The 17,740-nt window shown below is 36.1% G+C and overlaps 1 protein-coding gene across 9 annotated transcripts in view; it reads left to right on the top strand.

The window, feature by feature from the left end:
- The window catches only part of CCDC138 (coiled-coil domain containing 138), a 111,225-nt gene that overhangs the window by 31,978 nt on the left and 61,507 nt on the right, over positions 1 to 17,740 (top strand). For 6 of the 9 annotated variants that reach the window (XM_049857096.1, XM_049857097.1, XM_049857094.1 and 3 more), the window contains one exon: positions 13,848 to 14,012. The exons of 1 other annotated variant lie outside the window; for it this stretch is intronic. In XM_049857096.1, coding sequence (XP_049713053.1) covers positions 13,848 to 14,012 — 165 coding nt within the window. The remainder of the gene's footprint in view (positions 1 to 13,847; positions 14,013 to 17,740) is intronic. 2 more of the 9 variants (XM_049857098.1, XM_049857095.1) reach the window with 1 other exon arrangement.

Raw genomic sequence — 17,740 nt, 5'->3', positions numbered from 1 at the left:
TTAATATTGATTCATATTTGTTTTTCTTAATTTGATAGAAATTTATCTTTTTAAAAGTAGCGATCAGACATTAAGAACTTATTTTAAAAAATGGTGAACTAATTAATGATGTGAACAATTCCTTATTTTAAGTTTCAGAATCCACTAGAATCATTTTATTTTGCCTTTCAGCATGAAGGGGAAAAAAGCATATTTTCAAATGTTTAGTTTCTTTTAGATGGCTGTGTCTCTTGGTATCTGAGAACAGATGTGTAACGAGCCCCTCTTCCTTCTTGATTTAATAAGCATTATGAGAGGAGCCCTGGTGGTGCAATGGCTAAGCGCTCAGTGGCTAACCAAAAGTTGGTGATTCAAACCCACCTGTTGGCTCTGTGGGATAAAGACCTGACAATCTGCTTCCATAAAGAGTACAACCAAGAGAACCCTATGGGGCATTTCTGCTCTGTCACATGGCATTGCTATGAGTCACAATCCACTCGATAGCACCTAACAAAAACAGACTGTTTAAAATATTATTTTCATTTTATGGTTATTAACATATTAATAAAGATAGAATGATCTTAAAACTTATTAATAGCCTTAATAGAGTAAGAGAAGGTTAAAAAGTACCAGATTAATGAATTAGTTAATTGAATATACTTGTAGCCAGCACAAGCAGGTATTCAGATTTTTCTTAGTGGGGTGTAAAATTTGTATTTTAAAATAATACAGTTTTTTTTTTTTTGTATAGAAGTGCTTTGGTGGGCACTGTATTCGGAGAATACTAGTATAACTCAAAATAATTTTTCTAAACATTGTTTCAAAATAATCTCTTCAGATATTTCTTTTGGAACTTTCTGACCCATGTTGTTGTATATTCCATCACAATAGTAACTAATCATCATTTGAGGAACTATTTAATACTTAAAAACACAAAAAAGCTACTGGAGACCAAATCTGGTATACTAGCTCAAACTGTGTATATTTTACAACCAAAACAACCCGTTGCCGTCGAGTCATTTCTGACTCGTGGTTGACCCCGTGTGTCAGAGTAGAACTGTGCTCCGCAGGGTTTTCAGTGGCTGATTTTTTGGAAGTAGACCACTAGGCCTTTTTTTTGAGGTGCCTCTAGATGGACTCGAACCTTCAACCTTTCAGTTAGCAGCCGAGCAGGTTAACTGTGTCAACCATGCAGGGAGTTTATAAGATTCTGTGTGACTCAACTCTAAATCTGAAGACCATTTTGAAATAGCAGTCCCCAAAATGTTTTGTAATGGAAGGAATATTGAAAAAATTTAGTTTCTCAAGGTCTAAACTACTTTATATGAAAAGTTTTTAGGTTATATGCTTTAGTATATTTGTTTAATAGTCTTATTTTATAGTCACATCTAGCATAGTAATATGTTATATAAGTTTTTCATAAGACAGTAGGATTTAGCCTGCCACCCTTCCATTTATTTCATAGGGTTGTTCTCTGTCTAGGCATGTCATAGTTATCTACTGCTGCTATAACAGAAATACCACAAGTGGATGACGTTAACAAAGAGAAGTTTATTTTCTCACAGTAAAGTAGGCTAAAAGTCCAACTTGAGGGTATCAGCACCAGAGGAAGGCTTTCTTTTTCTGCTCTGGAGGACGGTCTTTCTCGTCAGTCTTCCTGTGGACTAGGAGCTTCTCTGTGCAGGAACCCTGGATCTAAAGGACGTGCTTTGCTCCTGGTGCTGCTTTCTTGGTGGTGTGAAGTCCCCCTGTCTGTCTGGTCATTTCTCTTTTATATCTCAAGAGATTGCCTCAAAATACAATCCAATCTTATAGATTGAGTCTTGCCTCACTAACACAACTACTGCCCATCCTCCCTCATTAACATCATATAGGCAGGATTTACAACATAGAGGAAAATCACACGATACCGGGAATCATGGCCCAGCCAAATTGATACACACATTTTTGTGGAGACATGATTCAACCCATCGCAGAGCATATGAATTCAGTATATTTAAAGCATTGGAAATGACATTAGAAGTTATTTAGTCCATTCTCTTTTTCAATTATTATGTTCCTTATACTTTTATTAATAAGTAGTACCTAGCCTCTGTTTGAATACTCCTATAAATAATACTGTGAATATAACCTCAAGTGTCGTACCTCAGATTTTCTATAATTTGCACCTACTGACACTGCCCTCTAAAAAAAAAAAAAAAAGCAACCAAAAAAAACCAAACCCATTGCTGTCGAGTTGATTCCGATTTATAGTGACCATATAGGACAGAGTTGAACTGCCCCATAGGGTTTCCAGGGAACAGCTGGTGGAATCGAACCGCAGACCCTTTCGTTAGCAGCTGAGCTCTTAACCATGGTGCCACCAGGGCTCCTGCCCTCTTACGCAACAAAGTTTAAATCTAATTATTGTTCTAATATCTGTTCTGTTTAAAACATACTTTGTGCTTGCTTTGCATACTATTTGCATCCGTTTTAAGTTTTTTAGCAGCACTTTAAAGTATGATGCTGAAGCTTGCATGACACTTGTGATGTGGCTGGCATATCCTCAGTGTTATTTTGGACACTACAGTTTTAAAGACTAGTCCCTGGAGAAGGACATCATGCTTGGTAAAATAAAGGGTCAGCGAAAAAGAGGAAGACCTTCAGTGAGATGGATTGACACAGTGACTGCAACAATGGGCTCAAACATAGCAACAATTATGAGGATGGCACAGGACTGAGCAGTCCCTTGTTCAGTTGCACATGGGGTTGCTATGAGTCTGAACCGACTCAATGGCGCTTAAAAGTTAGTTGGATCCATAATCAATGCCCATTGAAGAAGCAGTCAAGAAATCAAGCATTTAACTACATCACATTTTTGCTGTATTTTTTTTATGGTTATAGTTAACCAAAAAGAGTCTAACCTTTTTCCCTCCATTCCATATGTCTGTGATCAATTGTTTTCAACTGAATTTATGAATTTAGATTTATTGCTATTGTAATTCATATTTTTGATTTAGCTCATTGTCTCTGTAGGTCTTTTTGCATCCTAATTCTTTCATCCATTGTATTTACTATCCTTCCCAGCTTCATAGTATTTTAAAATTTGATAAGCATGCCTTATCAAGTATATAAAATGTTAAACAAGACAAGGCCAAGGACAGAGCTATGCAAATAGCTCAGCACTTCCCTCCAGACTGTCTTCCATCTGTTAATTGACATTTTTTGGACTCTATTATTCGGTCACTTACAGATTCCCCTCTACCCTTATTTAGTGTGGATTCACCATCTTTATGCCTACTACATTCTTCAGGTATACTAATATCCTAATGTTCACAAAGAAATGGAATAGGTTTTACAAAGTATTTTTGAATAGGCTGTGTGAAAGTTGCTTGACTGTTGCTATAGGAAATCAAAATAGTACAGATTGATGTCATCATAAATTTCTGTTTTCTCCAACCACAGCTGGGTGCTTATTACCATTTTGCAATCCTTATTCATTCCCCTATTCCTGCTGTTTCCCACAGTAACTATTCAAATCTTTCACCAGTTTTCTTAGGCCTCCCTCCTCTCTTAGCAGATGATGCTGCCACACACGTCACAGAGAAATTAGAGCCATTGACTTTCTTTTTTTTTTGCAGTATTGTATTTTTGGTGAAAGTATACACAGCAAAACACATTCCTGTCCAACAATTTCTACATATAATGTTTAACGACATTGGTTACGTTCTTCAGTTTGTATCAAAATTCTCATTATTTCCATTCTAGCTCCACTCCCATTAATTTAATCTCCCTGTGCTCTAAACTTCTCATCTGTGCTTGAGAGTAACTGTTGTTCATTTGGTCTCATGTGAATAATTTTTAAAAGAATGCAGTTTTCAAAGGTGAGATTCTTTGCTTTCTGAGCTAACTTGCTATTTAGTTAAAAGGTGATTTTAAGGGATGGTGTCTGTTCAACATTTGAAGAGTGTCTCGGGGATTCCTCCAGTCTCAGTGGGTCCAGTAAGTCTGGATTCTTTGAGAATTTAAAGTTCTGTTCCACATTTTTTTCCCCTTTATATCAGGATCCATCTATTGTGAACCTACACAGAACGTTCAGTAGTGGTAACCAGGTACCATCTGGTTCTTCTGGTTTCATGGAGACATTTAGTCCTGTATTCTAGTTCCTTCTCTGATTCTTGGGTTTTCTTTGTTCTCTTTTGTCCCAGACAAATAGAGACCAGTAGTTGTATCTTAGGTGGACACTTGCAAGCTTTTAAGTTCCCAGGCACTGCTTACCAAACTAGGATATAGAAATGTGAACTGTATGAACTGAATTGTCTGAAATGAACCACAAGACTATGACCTTACATCTCCAAACCAAGAAAACTAATCCCATTATGTGATTGGTTGTGTCTAAGAAGTATCCACATCTGTAGCTCTTATTTGATGTATTATATGTATCTATATGGAAACCCTGGTGGCGTAGTGGTTAAGTGCTATGGCTGCTAACCAAAGGGTTGGCAGTTCGAATCTGCCAGGTGCTCCTTGGAAACTCTATGGGGCAGTTCTACTCTGTCCTATAGGGTCGCTATGAGTCGGAATCGACTCGATGGCACTGGGCTTGGTTTTTTGGTTTTTTTTTATATATCTATATATGTGTGTGTGTGTCTTCTAGGTTTATCCATGTTCCATGATGATTTGGGAACTCATTTTTCTTGATGGCTGCATAGTATTCCATTGTACGTATATATCACATACTGTTTATCTGTTCATCTGTTGATGGATATTTAGGTTGTTTCCACTTTTCTGCTATTGTGAATAGTGCTGCAGTGAACATAGGAATACATATATGCCTATTTATGCCACTTCTGTTAGATCCCTAAAGTATATACCTAGGAGTGGAATTGCTGGGTCATGTGGTAGATCTATTTTTAATTTTTTGAGGAACTGCCATACTGTTTTCCATGGTGGTTATACCATTTTCCATTCCCAACAGAGGTGGATATGGGTTCCAATCTCCCCACATCCTCTCCAACATTTGTTGCTTTCTGTTTTCTTGATCAATACCATTTTAGCAGGAGCAAGGTGGTATCTTGTTTATATCTCTCTAATGGCTAATGGGGGCCCTGCTGGCGCAGTGGTTAAGCGTTTTGCTGCTAACCAAAAGGTCAGCAGTTTAGATCCACCAGCCACTCCTTAGAAACCCTATGGGGCAGTTCTACTCTCTCCTGTAGGGTTGCTCTGAGTTGAATCGACTCGATGGCAATGGTTTTTTTTTAATGGCTATTGACAGTGAGCATGTTTTTATGTTTGTTGGCCACTCGAATGTCCTCTTTGGTTCAGTGTCTGTTGGCCATCAGCTTTCTAACCATGAGTCTATCAATTTATTTGCATTTACCTTCAACGCTTTTCTTTCAATCTTAGAAGAAGAGATGTCCCTTTTCCTGTTCAGGGTTAATCCTGCCATCTCATATCTTGTTACCATCACCACACCTCCCTCAAAATATTAGTTATTTTTTCTCTTTCCATATTTCAAATCTCCCTCTCCAGTCTCTCCTTCTGCATGGTCGAGTAGCTGGCAAACTGTGGCCCGTGGGCCAGTCATTCTGTTGCCTGTTTTTGTACAGCCTGAGAGCTAAAAATGGCTTCTGTATTTTTAGATGGCCTGAAAAGTCAAAAGAAGAGTGTTTGTAGCACATGAATATTATATGAAATTCTAATTTCAGTGTCCATAAATAACGTTTATTAGAATACAACCATGTACATTTATGTGTTGTCTGTGGCTGCTTCCCTAGAGTAGTAGAGGTGAATAGTTGCAAGAGAGACTGTATGTGGTGTTCTCATCACTTGGCATTGCTGCTCTGTGCGCTACAAATTGCAGCGATGCAGTTAAAACTTGACAGTGTTTTGAGTGCCATGAGTATATCACCATGCTGTGACATTTTATAGTAATACTGGTGTATGCCCATCATATCAAGATGAGAAGAGGAAAGTAGACTCCAAATGTTACACTTTTAAGGCACAGTGAAGTGTGGATTATTTTGTTATAGATGGCAAAGCGTTGTGTTTATTCTGCAGTGACACTGTACCTGTGCTAAAAGGATGTAATATATTTCAACATCCAGACTAAGCACTCATTGGAATATTCCCAACTCACAGGAAAGCAACAATCAGAAAAATTAGAAACTCTAAAATGGAATATCTCATCATAGCAGAATTTCCTCACAAAAATGAAAATGAGGCTACAAGCCAAAATAAGTTTCGGAGTGGTTCATTTGTCAGCAAAGAAGGAAAATTGTTTACTGATGATGAATTGATGAAATCACGTTTGACTGCAGCAGCCAAAGAAATGTGTCAGAGAAAATAAACTTACGACTCTTAGCTTTTTAGTGAGAACAGTTGCTTGAAAAGTTGAGGACATTTGGGAGTAACAATAGTAAGTTAAAAAAACAGGCAAATGATTTCAAGTTGTTTTCCTTGGCTCTTGATAAGTCAGCATATGTTACTAATGCTGGTCGGTTGCTTCTTACTTGAGGAATCAATGCTAAAATTGAAGTAATGGAAGAATTTGCCTCTGTGAGTAGTCTTCATTAATGGAGTATTTTCAAAAAAGTTGAGAAAAAACTTATTTAAAATAACTTGAAATGGAAGCTGCTAAAATGTGTTATATAACTGATGGTGGTAAAGTATGGGTAAGCAAAGAAAAGATTTAGTTGGTTAAATTTCCAAAGCTCGTGAAAATATAAAGTATTTGAACTATGGTTATTCATTGTATTATTTGTCAGCAGATACTTTGTGGAAAATATTTGAGTCTATCACATGTTATTGAACCAGTGGAGCCCTGGTGGCATGGTGGTTAAGAGCTTGCCTACTAACCAAAAGGTCAGCAGTTCGAATCCACCAGCTGCTCCTTGGAAACCCTATGGGGCAATTCTACTCTGTCCTGTAGGAGTGCTGTGAGTAGTGTTAGTACTGAATTTTATTTGCTATAGTGGACTTAACCATCATCAGTTCCGTGAATTTTTATCAGAAGTAGAAAATGAATATCCTGACTTGCCTTACTACATGGAGTTTGATGGTTTGGCAGTAGTAAAGTTTTATGGCAAGGTTTTGAGCTCAGGGCTATAATTGAAAATTTTATGAATGAGAAGAACAGCCCTTAACCACTAAATGGCTTTGGAAATTAGCTTTTCCTGTATACTGGGTCATGTTTCTTAATGAATTCAAGCTAAAATTACAAGGCAAAATGTGGAATTTACATAAAGTCATTCCAACAACTAACATTTGAATCACAGTGTCAAGCTACATTATATGTATTTCTCGGTCTGTCAAAAAGTAAAACAAGCAAGATTTTCATTTCCACATACATTTGCAGCAGATATGTTTTCTGTTGCTTGGTCAGATTCCTGTTATTTATTAACTCTCCCTTCACTCTTGCCAAAATAATGCAAATAATTCTAGTTTCTGTTTTTTTCCCCCCTCATTTTGTCCGTCTTCTCTCTCTCACCTAATTGATGCCTTTGCTTTCTTACCAATACTTCTCACACTGCACTATCCTTTACAAGTTTCTGTTGACACATTTGTCATAGCCTGCATTTCTAAGCATTCCTTATAAAAGATAAAAGCCTTTTGCATTTATTGCTGATATTTACCCAGTTTGTCATTTACCTTGAATTTTATTTGTAATATTTTTTGATCTGTACTAGTTTTATATTTTTATATAATTAAGTCTGAGAATTTTATTATTATTTCTACCATTTGCATCAACCTTAAAAAGGCCCTTCTTACTCCAAGATTAGATAAATATTTATGTTGTTAGGCTTTTATGATTTACTTCCAAATATTTAATCCATCTACAATATATTTTGATAAAATGAATGAGATAGCTTCATTTTTTTAATGACAAACCAGTTGTCCTAATACATTTTTTGGAATAATTCATATTTTCTCCATTGATTTGAAATGTTACTTTTATCATATGTAAAATTTACTTAGGAGTTTAGGTCTTTTTTTTTTTTTTGATATCAGCTGTTTTGTTCTATATATCTCTTTGTTCTTATAACACTACCACACTGTTTTAATCCTTGTAGCTTGATAGTATGTTTATATATGTGACAAGGGAAGTCACTGATCATTATTCTTTGTCAGAAATTTCTTAGTTATCCTCAAATATTTATTTTAATATAATTTTGTCAGTTTAAAAGTTTTTGTTGATTTTTTATGATGATTGCATTTAATTTTTGGATTGATTTAGTAAGACTTGATATCTTTATAATAGAGGTCTTCCCATCCTAAATCCTTCCTTTTATATATTTTTCATGTCCTGAAATAAAATTTATAGTTTTCTACACACATATTTTGCACATTTCTTTTTTTTAATTTAATTTAGTGAGTTTTGAAATTTTTTGGTGCTATTGTAAATGAGTTCTGTTTTATTTTTTGAATTAGATATTGCTGGTAAGATTTTTTTGCTCTTTATATATGTATTTAGCATCTAGACACTTTACTGAAATCATTTATTATGGTAATTTTTCAGTTAGTTTCCTTGTGTTTTCTAAGTAAGCAATCATTTCTTACAAATAATTAAAAATATTATCTGCTTTCCAGTGTTAAGTGTTTCTTTTCATTTTCTCATTATTTTGCTTTAGCCAGTCCTTTAACAATGAACATTTTGCTGTATTTGTCTTATCTGGTTTTTACTTTTGCATAAGTTTTTTTTTTTTTAAGTCTCAAAATTGGTAAAAATAATATTTTCTTGTGTTTTCGATGAGAGTTTACACAATTTTTAAGTATTTTAAAGTGAGTTTCAGACATTGTATCATTTTCTGAATACTTCAGTATGCAAATATGATATATAAGAATATTTTCTTATTTAACCTTAATACCATTTTCTTTTCTACAAAATTAACAATTCCGTAATATCATTTAACGCCCGGTTCATATTCAGATTTCTCCAGTTGTTCTCCAAATTTTTTTATATTTCATTTATCCAAATTGGAATTCAACAAGGCAGACCTCCACAGAACAGTCTGCCCGACTCTAGCTGAGTGTATGTATGTTCTTCTCAAATGCGCTAGCAGCATTCTGCTGGACGGATCATGTGCCGGGCCATAAGACAAATCCCAGACTTAAAAAGATGAGACGCGTACAAAGTACGTTCTCTGACCACAATGGAATTAAATTAAAAATCAGTAACAGAAATTTGAGAAATTCATAAGTATGTGGAAATTAAGCAACACCTACCTAAATAACCAGTGCGTCAAGGAAGAACTCACAAGGGAAATTAGAAAATGGTTTTCAATGAATGGAAATGAAAACATAACACATTTAAGTTTATGGAATGCAACTAAGGCAGTGCTTAGGGAAATTTCTAGCTGTAAACGCCTATATTAATAAAGAAGAAAAAAATCAGTAACATAACTGTCTACCTCAAGATACTAGAAGAGAAAAGCGAGTTGAACCTGAAGCAAACAGAAGGAAGGAAATAATAAAGCTTAGAGCAGAAATGGGTGAAATGGAGAACAGAAAAACAGTAGAGAAAAAGCAGCAAAACCAGAAGCTGATTCTTTGAAGCAGTTAACAGTCAATGAACCTTTAGCTGACTGACCAGGGGAAAAGGCTCAAACTGCTAAACTCAGGAATGAAGGAGGGGACGGTACCACCACCCTCACGTAAAGTAAGATTGTAAGACATAGACAGTTGTATGCCAATAAATTAGATAACTTACATGAACAACAAAAAAGACAAAACTGCTGAAATTGACTCAAGAAGAAATAAAATCTGAATAGACCTCTAACAAAAGGTATCGAATTACCACACCCAAAAAGAAATGCTCAGACTTAGACGGCTTCAGTGGTCAAATCTGTCAAATGTTTAAAGAAGAATGAATATGAATTCTTTGCAAAGACATTAAAAAAAAAAAAAAAAACAGAAGAAGAGGGAACACTTCCCAACTTACTCATCAAGGCCAGTATAACTGTGATACCTAAACCCCAGTGCTGTGGAGTTGATTCTGACTCATAGCAACCCTATGGGACAGAGTAGAACTGCCCCATAGAGTTCCCAAGGAGCGCCTGGCGGATTCAAACTCCTGACCCTTTGGTTAGCAGCCATAGCGCTTAGCCATTATGCCAGCAGGGTTTCCGCCTAAACCAGGCAAATATATCACAAGAAAACTACAGACTAACATCTCTAATGGATATAGATATAAAAATCCTAATAAAATACTAACAAATGAAATCCAGCAGCATATACAAAGGTTTATATACCATGACCAAGTGGAATTTATCCCAGGAATGCAAGATTGGTTTAATATCCAGAAATGATGTAATGCACCCTACCAGTAAAATAAAGGACAAATGGTTTTTCAGCAGACACGAAAAACAGTTGACAAAATCCAATACTCCTTTTTGAGAAAAACAGTTAAACTAGAAATACAAGGGAACTTCCTCAATCTGATAAAAACCATCTACAGAAAACCCTCAGATAACATGATACTTAATGGTAAAAGACTGCTTTCCCCCTAAGATCAGGAGAAAAGCAAGGATATCTGCTCTCGCCACTTCTGTTCAGTGTTGCTGGAGGTTCTAGCCGCAGCAAGATGCTGTTTATTTCATCTTCTTGCTTGCTTAAAATAAAAGACACCCAAATTGGAGAGAAAAAAGTAAAATTATGTTCACAGATGACATGATCTTGTTTATAGAAAAATCCTAAGGGATGTGCTAAAAACTATTAGAACTAATAAACAGATTCAGCAAGGTTACAGGATATAACAGAATACAAAAATCAGTTGTATATGTATACATTATGTATACATTAGCAATGAACAGTCCAAAAATAAAACTAAGAAAAGCTTTCGATAGCATAAAAAATAATACAACAGTTAGGACTAAATTTAACAAAAGAAATACAAAACTTATATTCTGAAAACTACAAAACATTGTTGAAAAATATTGAAGATCTAAATAAATGGAAAGACATCATGTTCATGAATCAGAAGACCTAATACGGTTAAGATGGCAGTACTCCCCGAATTGACCTACAGATTCGGTGCAGGCTATTAAAGTTTCAACTGGTGTTTTGCAGCTACTGATAAGCTGACCCTAAAATTCATATGGAAATGCAAGGGACTCAAAATATCCAAAACAAGCTTGAAAAAGGAAGAACTAGGTTGGAAGACTCTTACCGTTTTCAAAACTTACTACAAAGCTACAGTAATCACAACAGTGTGGTACTGGCATAAGAATAGAAATATAAATCAATGGAAGCGATTTGAGAATCCAGAAATAAACTCATTTATTTATGAGCAATTGATTTTTGACAAAGGTGCCAAAATAGTTCGATGGGCAAAGAATAGTCCTTTCAACAAATGTTGCTGAAACAGCTGGCTATTCACATGCAAAAGAATGAGGTGCGGCCCTTAGCTCACACCATATACAAACATTAAGTCTAAATGGATCAAAGACCTTAATGCAGGAGCTAAAATTATTAAAACTCTTAGAAGAAAACATAGGGGTAAATCTTGACATTGAATTCAGCAGTGGTTTCTTAAATATGAGTGAATTGTATGAAATACGAAGTGTATTTCAAAAACCTGTTACAAAAAATTCACCGACAACCACAACAATAAAAAAAGAATCCACCAAGACCTACACATTGCTTTGGTGGTTGTGTCTCCTAAATCTCTTTAAATTTTGAACACTTTCACCCTTTCATCCCCTTCCTATTTTTTATGCTGGTAACTTACTGAAGAGTTTGGGTCAGTTGAATTTCTCACGTTCTGGATTTCTTTCTTGTGCTGTTGTATTTTATTGTGGTGTTATGTAACTTGTTTTCTGTCAGGAATATATTATAGGCAATTCTGTGTACTTTTATATTGCATACTTACGTTTACTCTCATTTGAAAGATTTCCTCTGAAACAAATAACTGTCATTTTTTACCAGTTGTTAAATCTTTTATTTTGAAATAGGGTTTTTTTTTTTTTTTTTTAGTGAATATAATTTTACTGGGATTATGACTTTATAAGCAGTAGCTATCAAATTCCAAAACCATTCATCGACAAATGTACAATTTGGACTTAGTTTCTTAACTTATAAGTTGTAATTTTTTTCAATTTTGTTTGAAAGTTCATTGTTTGAGTTCTAGAAAATGATAACTTTCTTAAGACTAGTAAGAACCAAGTGAAGAACTTTAAGCAGAATGGTAACATGATCAGGTTTAGGTTTGAAAGAATTATGCTATTATGTAGAGAATGATTGAAGGGTAGCAAGAGTGGATGCTTGGACAATAATTAGGAGACTTTTAAGTAGTTCAGGTGACATAAAATGGGAATTTGGGTTGGAGTGTGGCAATGGAATTAGAAGTAGAGTATTAAGAAAATATTTAGAAGGTGAAATTGGTAGGACTTGGTAACAAATTGGATATAGAAATTGCGGTATCAGGAATGGCTCCCAGGTTTCTGACTTTTGCAACTAAATGAATGTTGATACCATTTACTGGTACCCATTGCCAGTGAGTAGTCTCGACTCATAGCGACCCTATAGGATAGTAGAACTGCCTGTAAAAAACCAAAACCAAACCCAGTGCCGTCGAGTCGATTCCGACTCATAGCGACCCTACCCAACAGAGTAGAACTGCCCCATGGAGTTTCCAAGGAGCACCTGGCGGATTCGAACCCTCTGGTTAGCAGCTGTAGCACTTAACCACTACGCCACCAGGGTTTCCAGAAGCGCCCTATAGGCTTTCCAAAACTGTAATCTTTAAGGAAGCAGACTGCCACATCTTTCTCCCATGGAGGCCCTGGTGGGTTCTAACTGCCAACCTTTGGGTTAGCAGCTGAGCACTTTACCCACTGTGTCACCAGGGCACACTTGGAACCATTTACGAAGTAGGAAATATTGGCGTAGGTCTCAATTTGGGAAGGAATCTGATAAGTTTGTTTTGAATGCGTTGAGTTTGACATGCTTCTGAAATACCAAAATGGGTGTGCTCAGCAGGCATTACTATAAGGGATTAGAATTCAGTGGAGAAGTCTGAGTAAATATGGGAGTTATTAGTTGGTTTTGGTTAATTGAAGCTAAAGATATGGATGAGATTGCCCCCCCCCAAAAAAAACCCCAAGTCAGTTGCCATGGCAACCCCTTGTATGTACTCCGGGCCTGTCTTCCAAGGCACCTCTGTGTGGGTTTGAACTGTCAACCTTTCAGTTAGTGGTCAAGCCTTTAACCCTTCACACCACCAAAGGACTCAGTAAACAAAGAAGGCCCAATATTGAACCTTGAGGCTCTACAGAATTTAATGATAAGGTGAATGAACATGAATTAGCCAAAGGAGCTGAAAGTGATGAGAGAAATAGGAAAACTAGGAGCAGTTGGTGTCAGAGAATTCAAGGAAAGAGAGTATTTTGAAAAGGGAGGAGTGGTCATCAGTAGGAGATGTTGCTGTGAGAATTCAGATAAGGTAAGAAATGATAACGGGTATTGAATTTAATGACATGGAGGTAGCTGGTCACTGCAGAGTGCATGGTTTCTAATGATGGAGGCAGAAGCCAGGTTAAAGCACTTCAAATTATTTTGTTAACAGAATTAAGACTAAAAATCCCCCTTGTTCATATACTGTGTTTACTGCCTCTATACAGCTTCCCCTGGGGAGTAAATATGGTGACCTTTAGGTTCAAGCAGTCTGATTCATTGAAGCATTTAAATTCCAAAGTGTAGCTTTGTCTGATCTTAAACTCCAAGATGTACTGTTGCTTAGTTTGAAGGAGATACAAAGAAAACACACACTTAAAATTTCAAATACTTAATTACCAAATTGTATTGCATATGGTTTTAAAGGGAGGGTTTCTATTGGAGAACTTTTTTTTTTCCAAAGAGGATTTATGGAAAATTGTGCTAATTGATTTCAGACATCTGAATATACTGCACCTTTCTGTTTCCCGTCATGTTACCTTCAGCTTTTGCCTGTGATTGCCGAGCAGCTACAGTGGATGCCATTTGTGAATGCCAGACATCACGAGCCTTTTGTCAAGTTTATATATTGGTCACTAAGGCAGCTAGATGCTGGAACACAGGTAATTGGTGAATGGGAATCGCTCTTCAAGTAGTACTCCATTTAGTGTTATTTTTCTTGATCATCTTCTTTCACAGTATTTTTTTTCGCACGTTTTCTTTATGTTTCAGAACCTCTGCTTGCCTCCCTTGCTTTATTCACTGTCCATCATCACTTCTCTCCTTCTCTGTGTTTTATTCCTCAATGCCATAGACTCGACTTTGATATATAACATGTTTTTTGAGTTTTAGAATTGTATAAGTAAGTAGCTTTATTACTGTGTTGGGTTATTCTTAATAACGTATGTGCCCCCAGTTATTTGTTTTTTTGATTTTTTCATAGTCTCCTGAAGGTAATAGAAATTAAGGATTTAAATACTAGCTAAATGGGACAGTGATTATTAGGATGACCTAATTAATTAAAAAAGAAAAATTGTCTCCAAGTCTTAAAAAATGGATATTAGATGTTACCTACTCACACAAATAGGTGACGTAGTGATTAAGAGCTTGGCTGCTAACCAAAAGGCCGGCTGTTCAAATCCACCAGCCACTCCTTGGAAACCCTATGGGGCAGTTCTGCTCTGTCCTGTAGGGTTTCTGTGAGTCGGAATCGATGGCAGTGGGATTTCTTTTTTTTAACTCACACGAGGGCTATTTTAATTAGAATTCATGACATGCACGCATTGCAGTAAAAATCAGTAAACCAGTTGCGTGGAGTCAGTTCTGACCCATGTGTTTCATGGTAGGACTCTGCTCCAAAGGGTTTTTACGACTGTGACCTGTCAGAAGCAGATCGCCAGGACTTTCTTTCAAGATGCCTCTGGGTGGATTTGAACAGCCAATCTTTCGATAGCCCAGTGCTTAACCGATTGCACCACACAGGGACTCCATGGATGGGAATAGGTTAGTAAAATTTATTTCCGCTGTTAGGACTGATAAATGCTGTTAAACCTTTCATTTGATTTAAAAATGAGAAAAACAAATTTGTGCTTGGGTAGTTTAATCTAGGTCCTGTGGAACACAGGAAGCAAACACTTAAACCAGTCAATGCAGTATGGATTAAGTCGTATTAAGTAGTGTAATGATTAAGGTGGAGTATAAAAAATCTGTCCTGAGGCTGTATCTTTTAATATTTTGCCTTTGTGGTGTTGTGAGTAGCCATGAGTAAGCATGTGTGCGTGCACACACACACATGCACATTTTTCTTTATTGATCTTAATTATTATCTCACCAAACAAATTTACGGTAAGCATCAGATCTGTTAATGTCACTATCTTCTTTTTCACAATGTGTTTGATTTACTTGTATAATTGTTTCTGCCAAAGGTTGGACAGATCCTTACTTGTGGCAATTAAAGACTAAGAAAACCAAACCAAACCAAACCCAGGGCTGTCGAGTCGATTCCGACTCATAGGCTTTAACAAAATGGAATGAAACTTCGTTTTATCTTCCTTTCAACTGATTTTCTCATTTTTCCTTCAGATAATGTATATTTTAATTTTTTTGTCTTCAGATGTTTTTTGAGTAGCCCATTGTATGTGCTATTATAAACAATACCGCTAAGTTACACCTGCTTCTCTGGTGAAAAGTCACATTCTTGCCGCTCTCCCATTTATTTATTTGACATTATTGATGGACTTCTAATATTTTAGCTTTAACAGCTGTCCAGTTGCTTGTATTTTATTTTTTACCTAAACTTTTTATTTTGAGTTAGCTGATTTCAAATCGTTGTCAGATAATTCTAACGTCTCTGTCATATAGATATCGGTATCAATTACGTTTTCATTTTCGTCCTGTTTAAGATCTTCCTGGTTCATGGTATAATGGGTGATTTTTTATTGAAATTTGGACGTTTTGAGTAATACGTTATGAGACTCTGGATCTTATTTAAATCTTGTTTTTTCTGCCTTTCTTTGACACCATTCTGTCACAGAAAAGGGCAGGCTTCGCCTCTTTACTGCCCTATGGCGGGGTAGAAGTCTAGGTTTCTCACTAGGCTTCTATTGGCACCCAACAGAGGAGTGCCTCATTATGGCTGGTGGGGGGGCGGGTGGGGTGCAGGTTCTAGCTCCCCACTAGGTCTACACTGATACCTTTGTGCTAGGAGGGATATGAGTGTCTTGTTACTGCTCCCTACATGGTGTCTACTGATACCTCATCATAGCCTGGTGAGGTTGGAAGTCTAGGATTCCCACTGCACTTGGCTGGCATGGGTAGGGGTTGGGCCGCAGGTTGTATTATGGTGTTTGGCTGGAGTAGACCAATTTTTGTCTAAAAGATTTCTGTCTTGCTAGACTATGTGTGTGTTGGAGCATTTTTTGTTTGTACCTGTTGGCGTTTTTGCATTACTGGCATTTTCTGTCCCAAGTTTAGGATATATGAGGTGAAAAGAAAACTTAGAAAATTCACTACCATGTTGTTCCTTGGGTATTAAGGTCTCTATCCAGTCTGTTGTCTTCTCTCCACCTTTCAAAGTCTTACATTGTTCTTCATGTAATGCCCAGGGGTTTTAGTTGTACTTAGAACAGGAGGGCTAGGGAAAAGTACATCTACTTCATCCTTCCAGAATTGAAAAGTGTTTTATTTTATTTTTTAAAACTTGGTAGATTTTGGGGTTAAAGTTATTTTTAACATTTTTTGCTTACTATTAGACAAGGTAACCTACCCTACAAAATATGGCTTAGTGCCAATGTAGAGGTAGAATCCTGGTAAAGATGATCAATGCAAGTAGAAAATTCACGTATCCTACAATGAATGAATGGATGAAGAAAATCAGCACCAGACTGGTTTTAGCAAAGATTTCAGATTGCTTAGGTGAAGCTTCAGTAACAATCAAAAATGCTCTTTTTGGTGAGTTTTTCTCTTCTCCTTTATTTAAAGAGCAAAAGTATCAACATAAGTCTTAAGGAATAAAATACAAATTTTTCTCCATTATAAAAGTAGTATAAAGTGTTACAAATAATAAACAGAAAAAATAAAGAAAATTGCCGTAACCCCCACTATTCTAACAGAGTTACTGTCAGTAGTATTTTGAAATCTTCTATTATTTTTTACATAAAGGTTCTATTTATTTATTTAAATAATTTAATTTTTGTTGCTATTGAGAACTTACACAGCAAAACATACACCAGTTCAACAGTTTCAACATTACAGTTCAGTGATACTAAATTGTACATGTAGATACAATTCTCTAAATTGTGCAACTTTTCTCACCTTCCTTTTCCCCCTTTTTCCAGTTGTTCCTCCCATTAGCATAAGCTCACTGCTCTCTAAGGTTACTATCTAATCTTTTAAGTTGCTACACAGAGGTTTTAAAACACATGTGTATTATTTTTCCTAGTGATTTTAAAAGCTTACTGACAATACATTTAAATTAATTGCTCACTTTGTGCCATTCACCATCAAGTCATCTGACTTTTGATACCCACAAAATCTCAATGTATCTGTCTCTGATTTTAAATGCATATATTCAAAAGCATGTCCTCATCGATATTTTTGGATCAATACTGATTTGGGAACCAATTGGTCACAATCCCCATGAAGACGACAGAAACTGTTACAAAACTCAGTGTCATGGGGTTGGAGAATTGGGTTGTGATAAAGGAAGTTTTAAGTTATTTATGAATTAGTCTTAAGCACTCTCATTTGTTAACAGTTCAATATAGTCCCCCCCGCCTTTGAAATTTATTTTATTTTTTTGTGGTTGTTGAGAGTATATACAGCAGAACATATACCAGTTCAACAGTTTCTA

The sequence above is a fragment of the Elephas maximus genome, chromosome 17 (assembly GCF_024166365.1).
Source record: "Elephas maximus indicus isolate mEleMax1 chromosome 17, mEleMax1 primary haplotype, whole genome shotgun sequence".
Lineage (NCBI taxonomy): Eukaryota > Metazoa > Chordata > Mammalia > Proboscidea > Elephantidae > Elephas > Elephas maximus.
The sequence above is the reverse complement of the archived record's forward strand: the minus strand, read 5'-3'. Positions and strand labels throughout refer to the sequence as shown.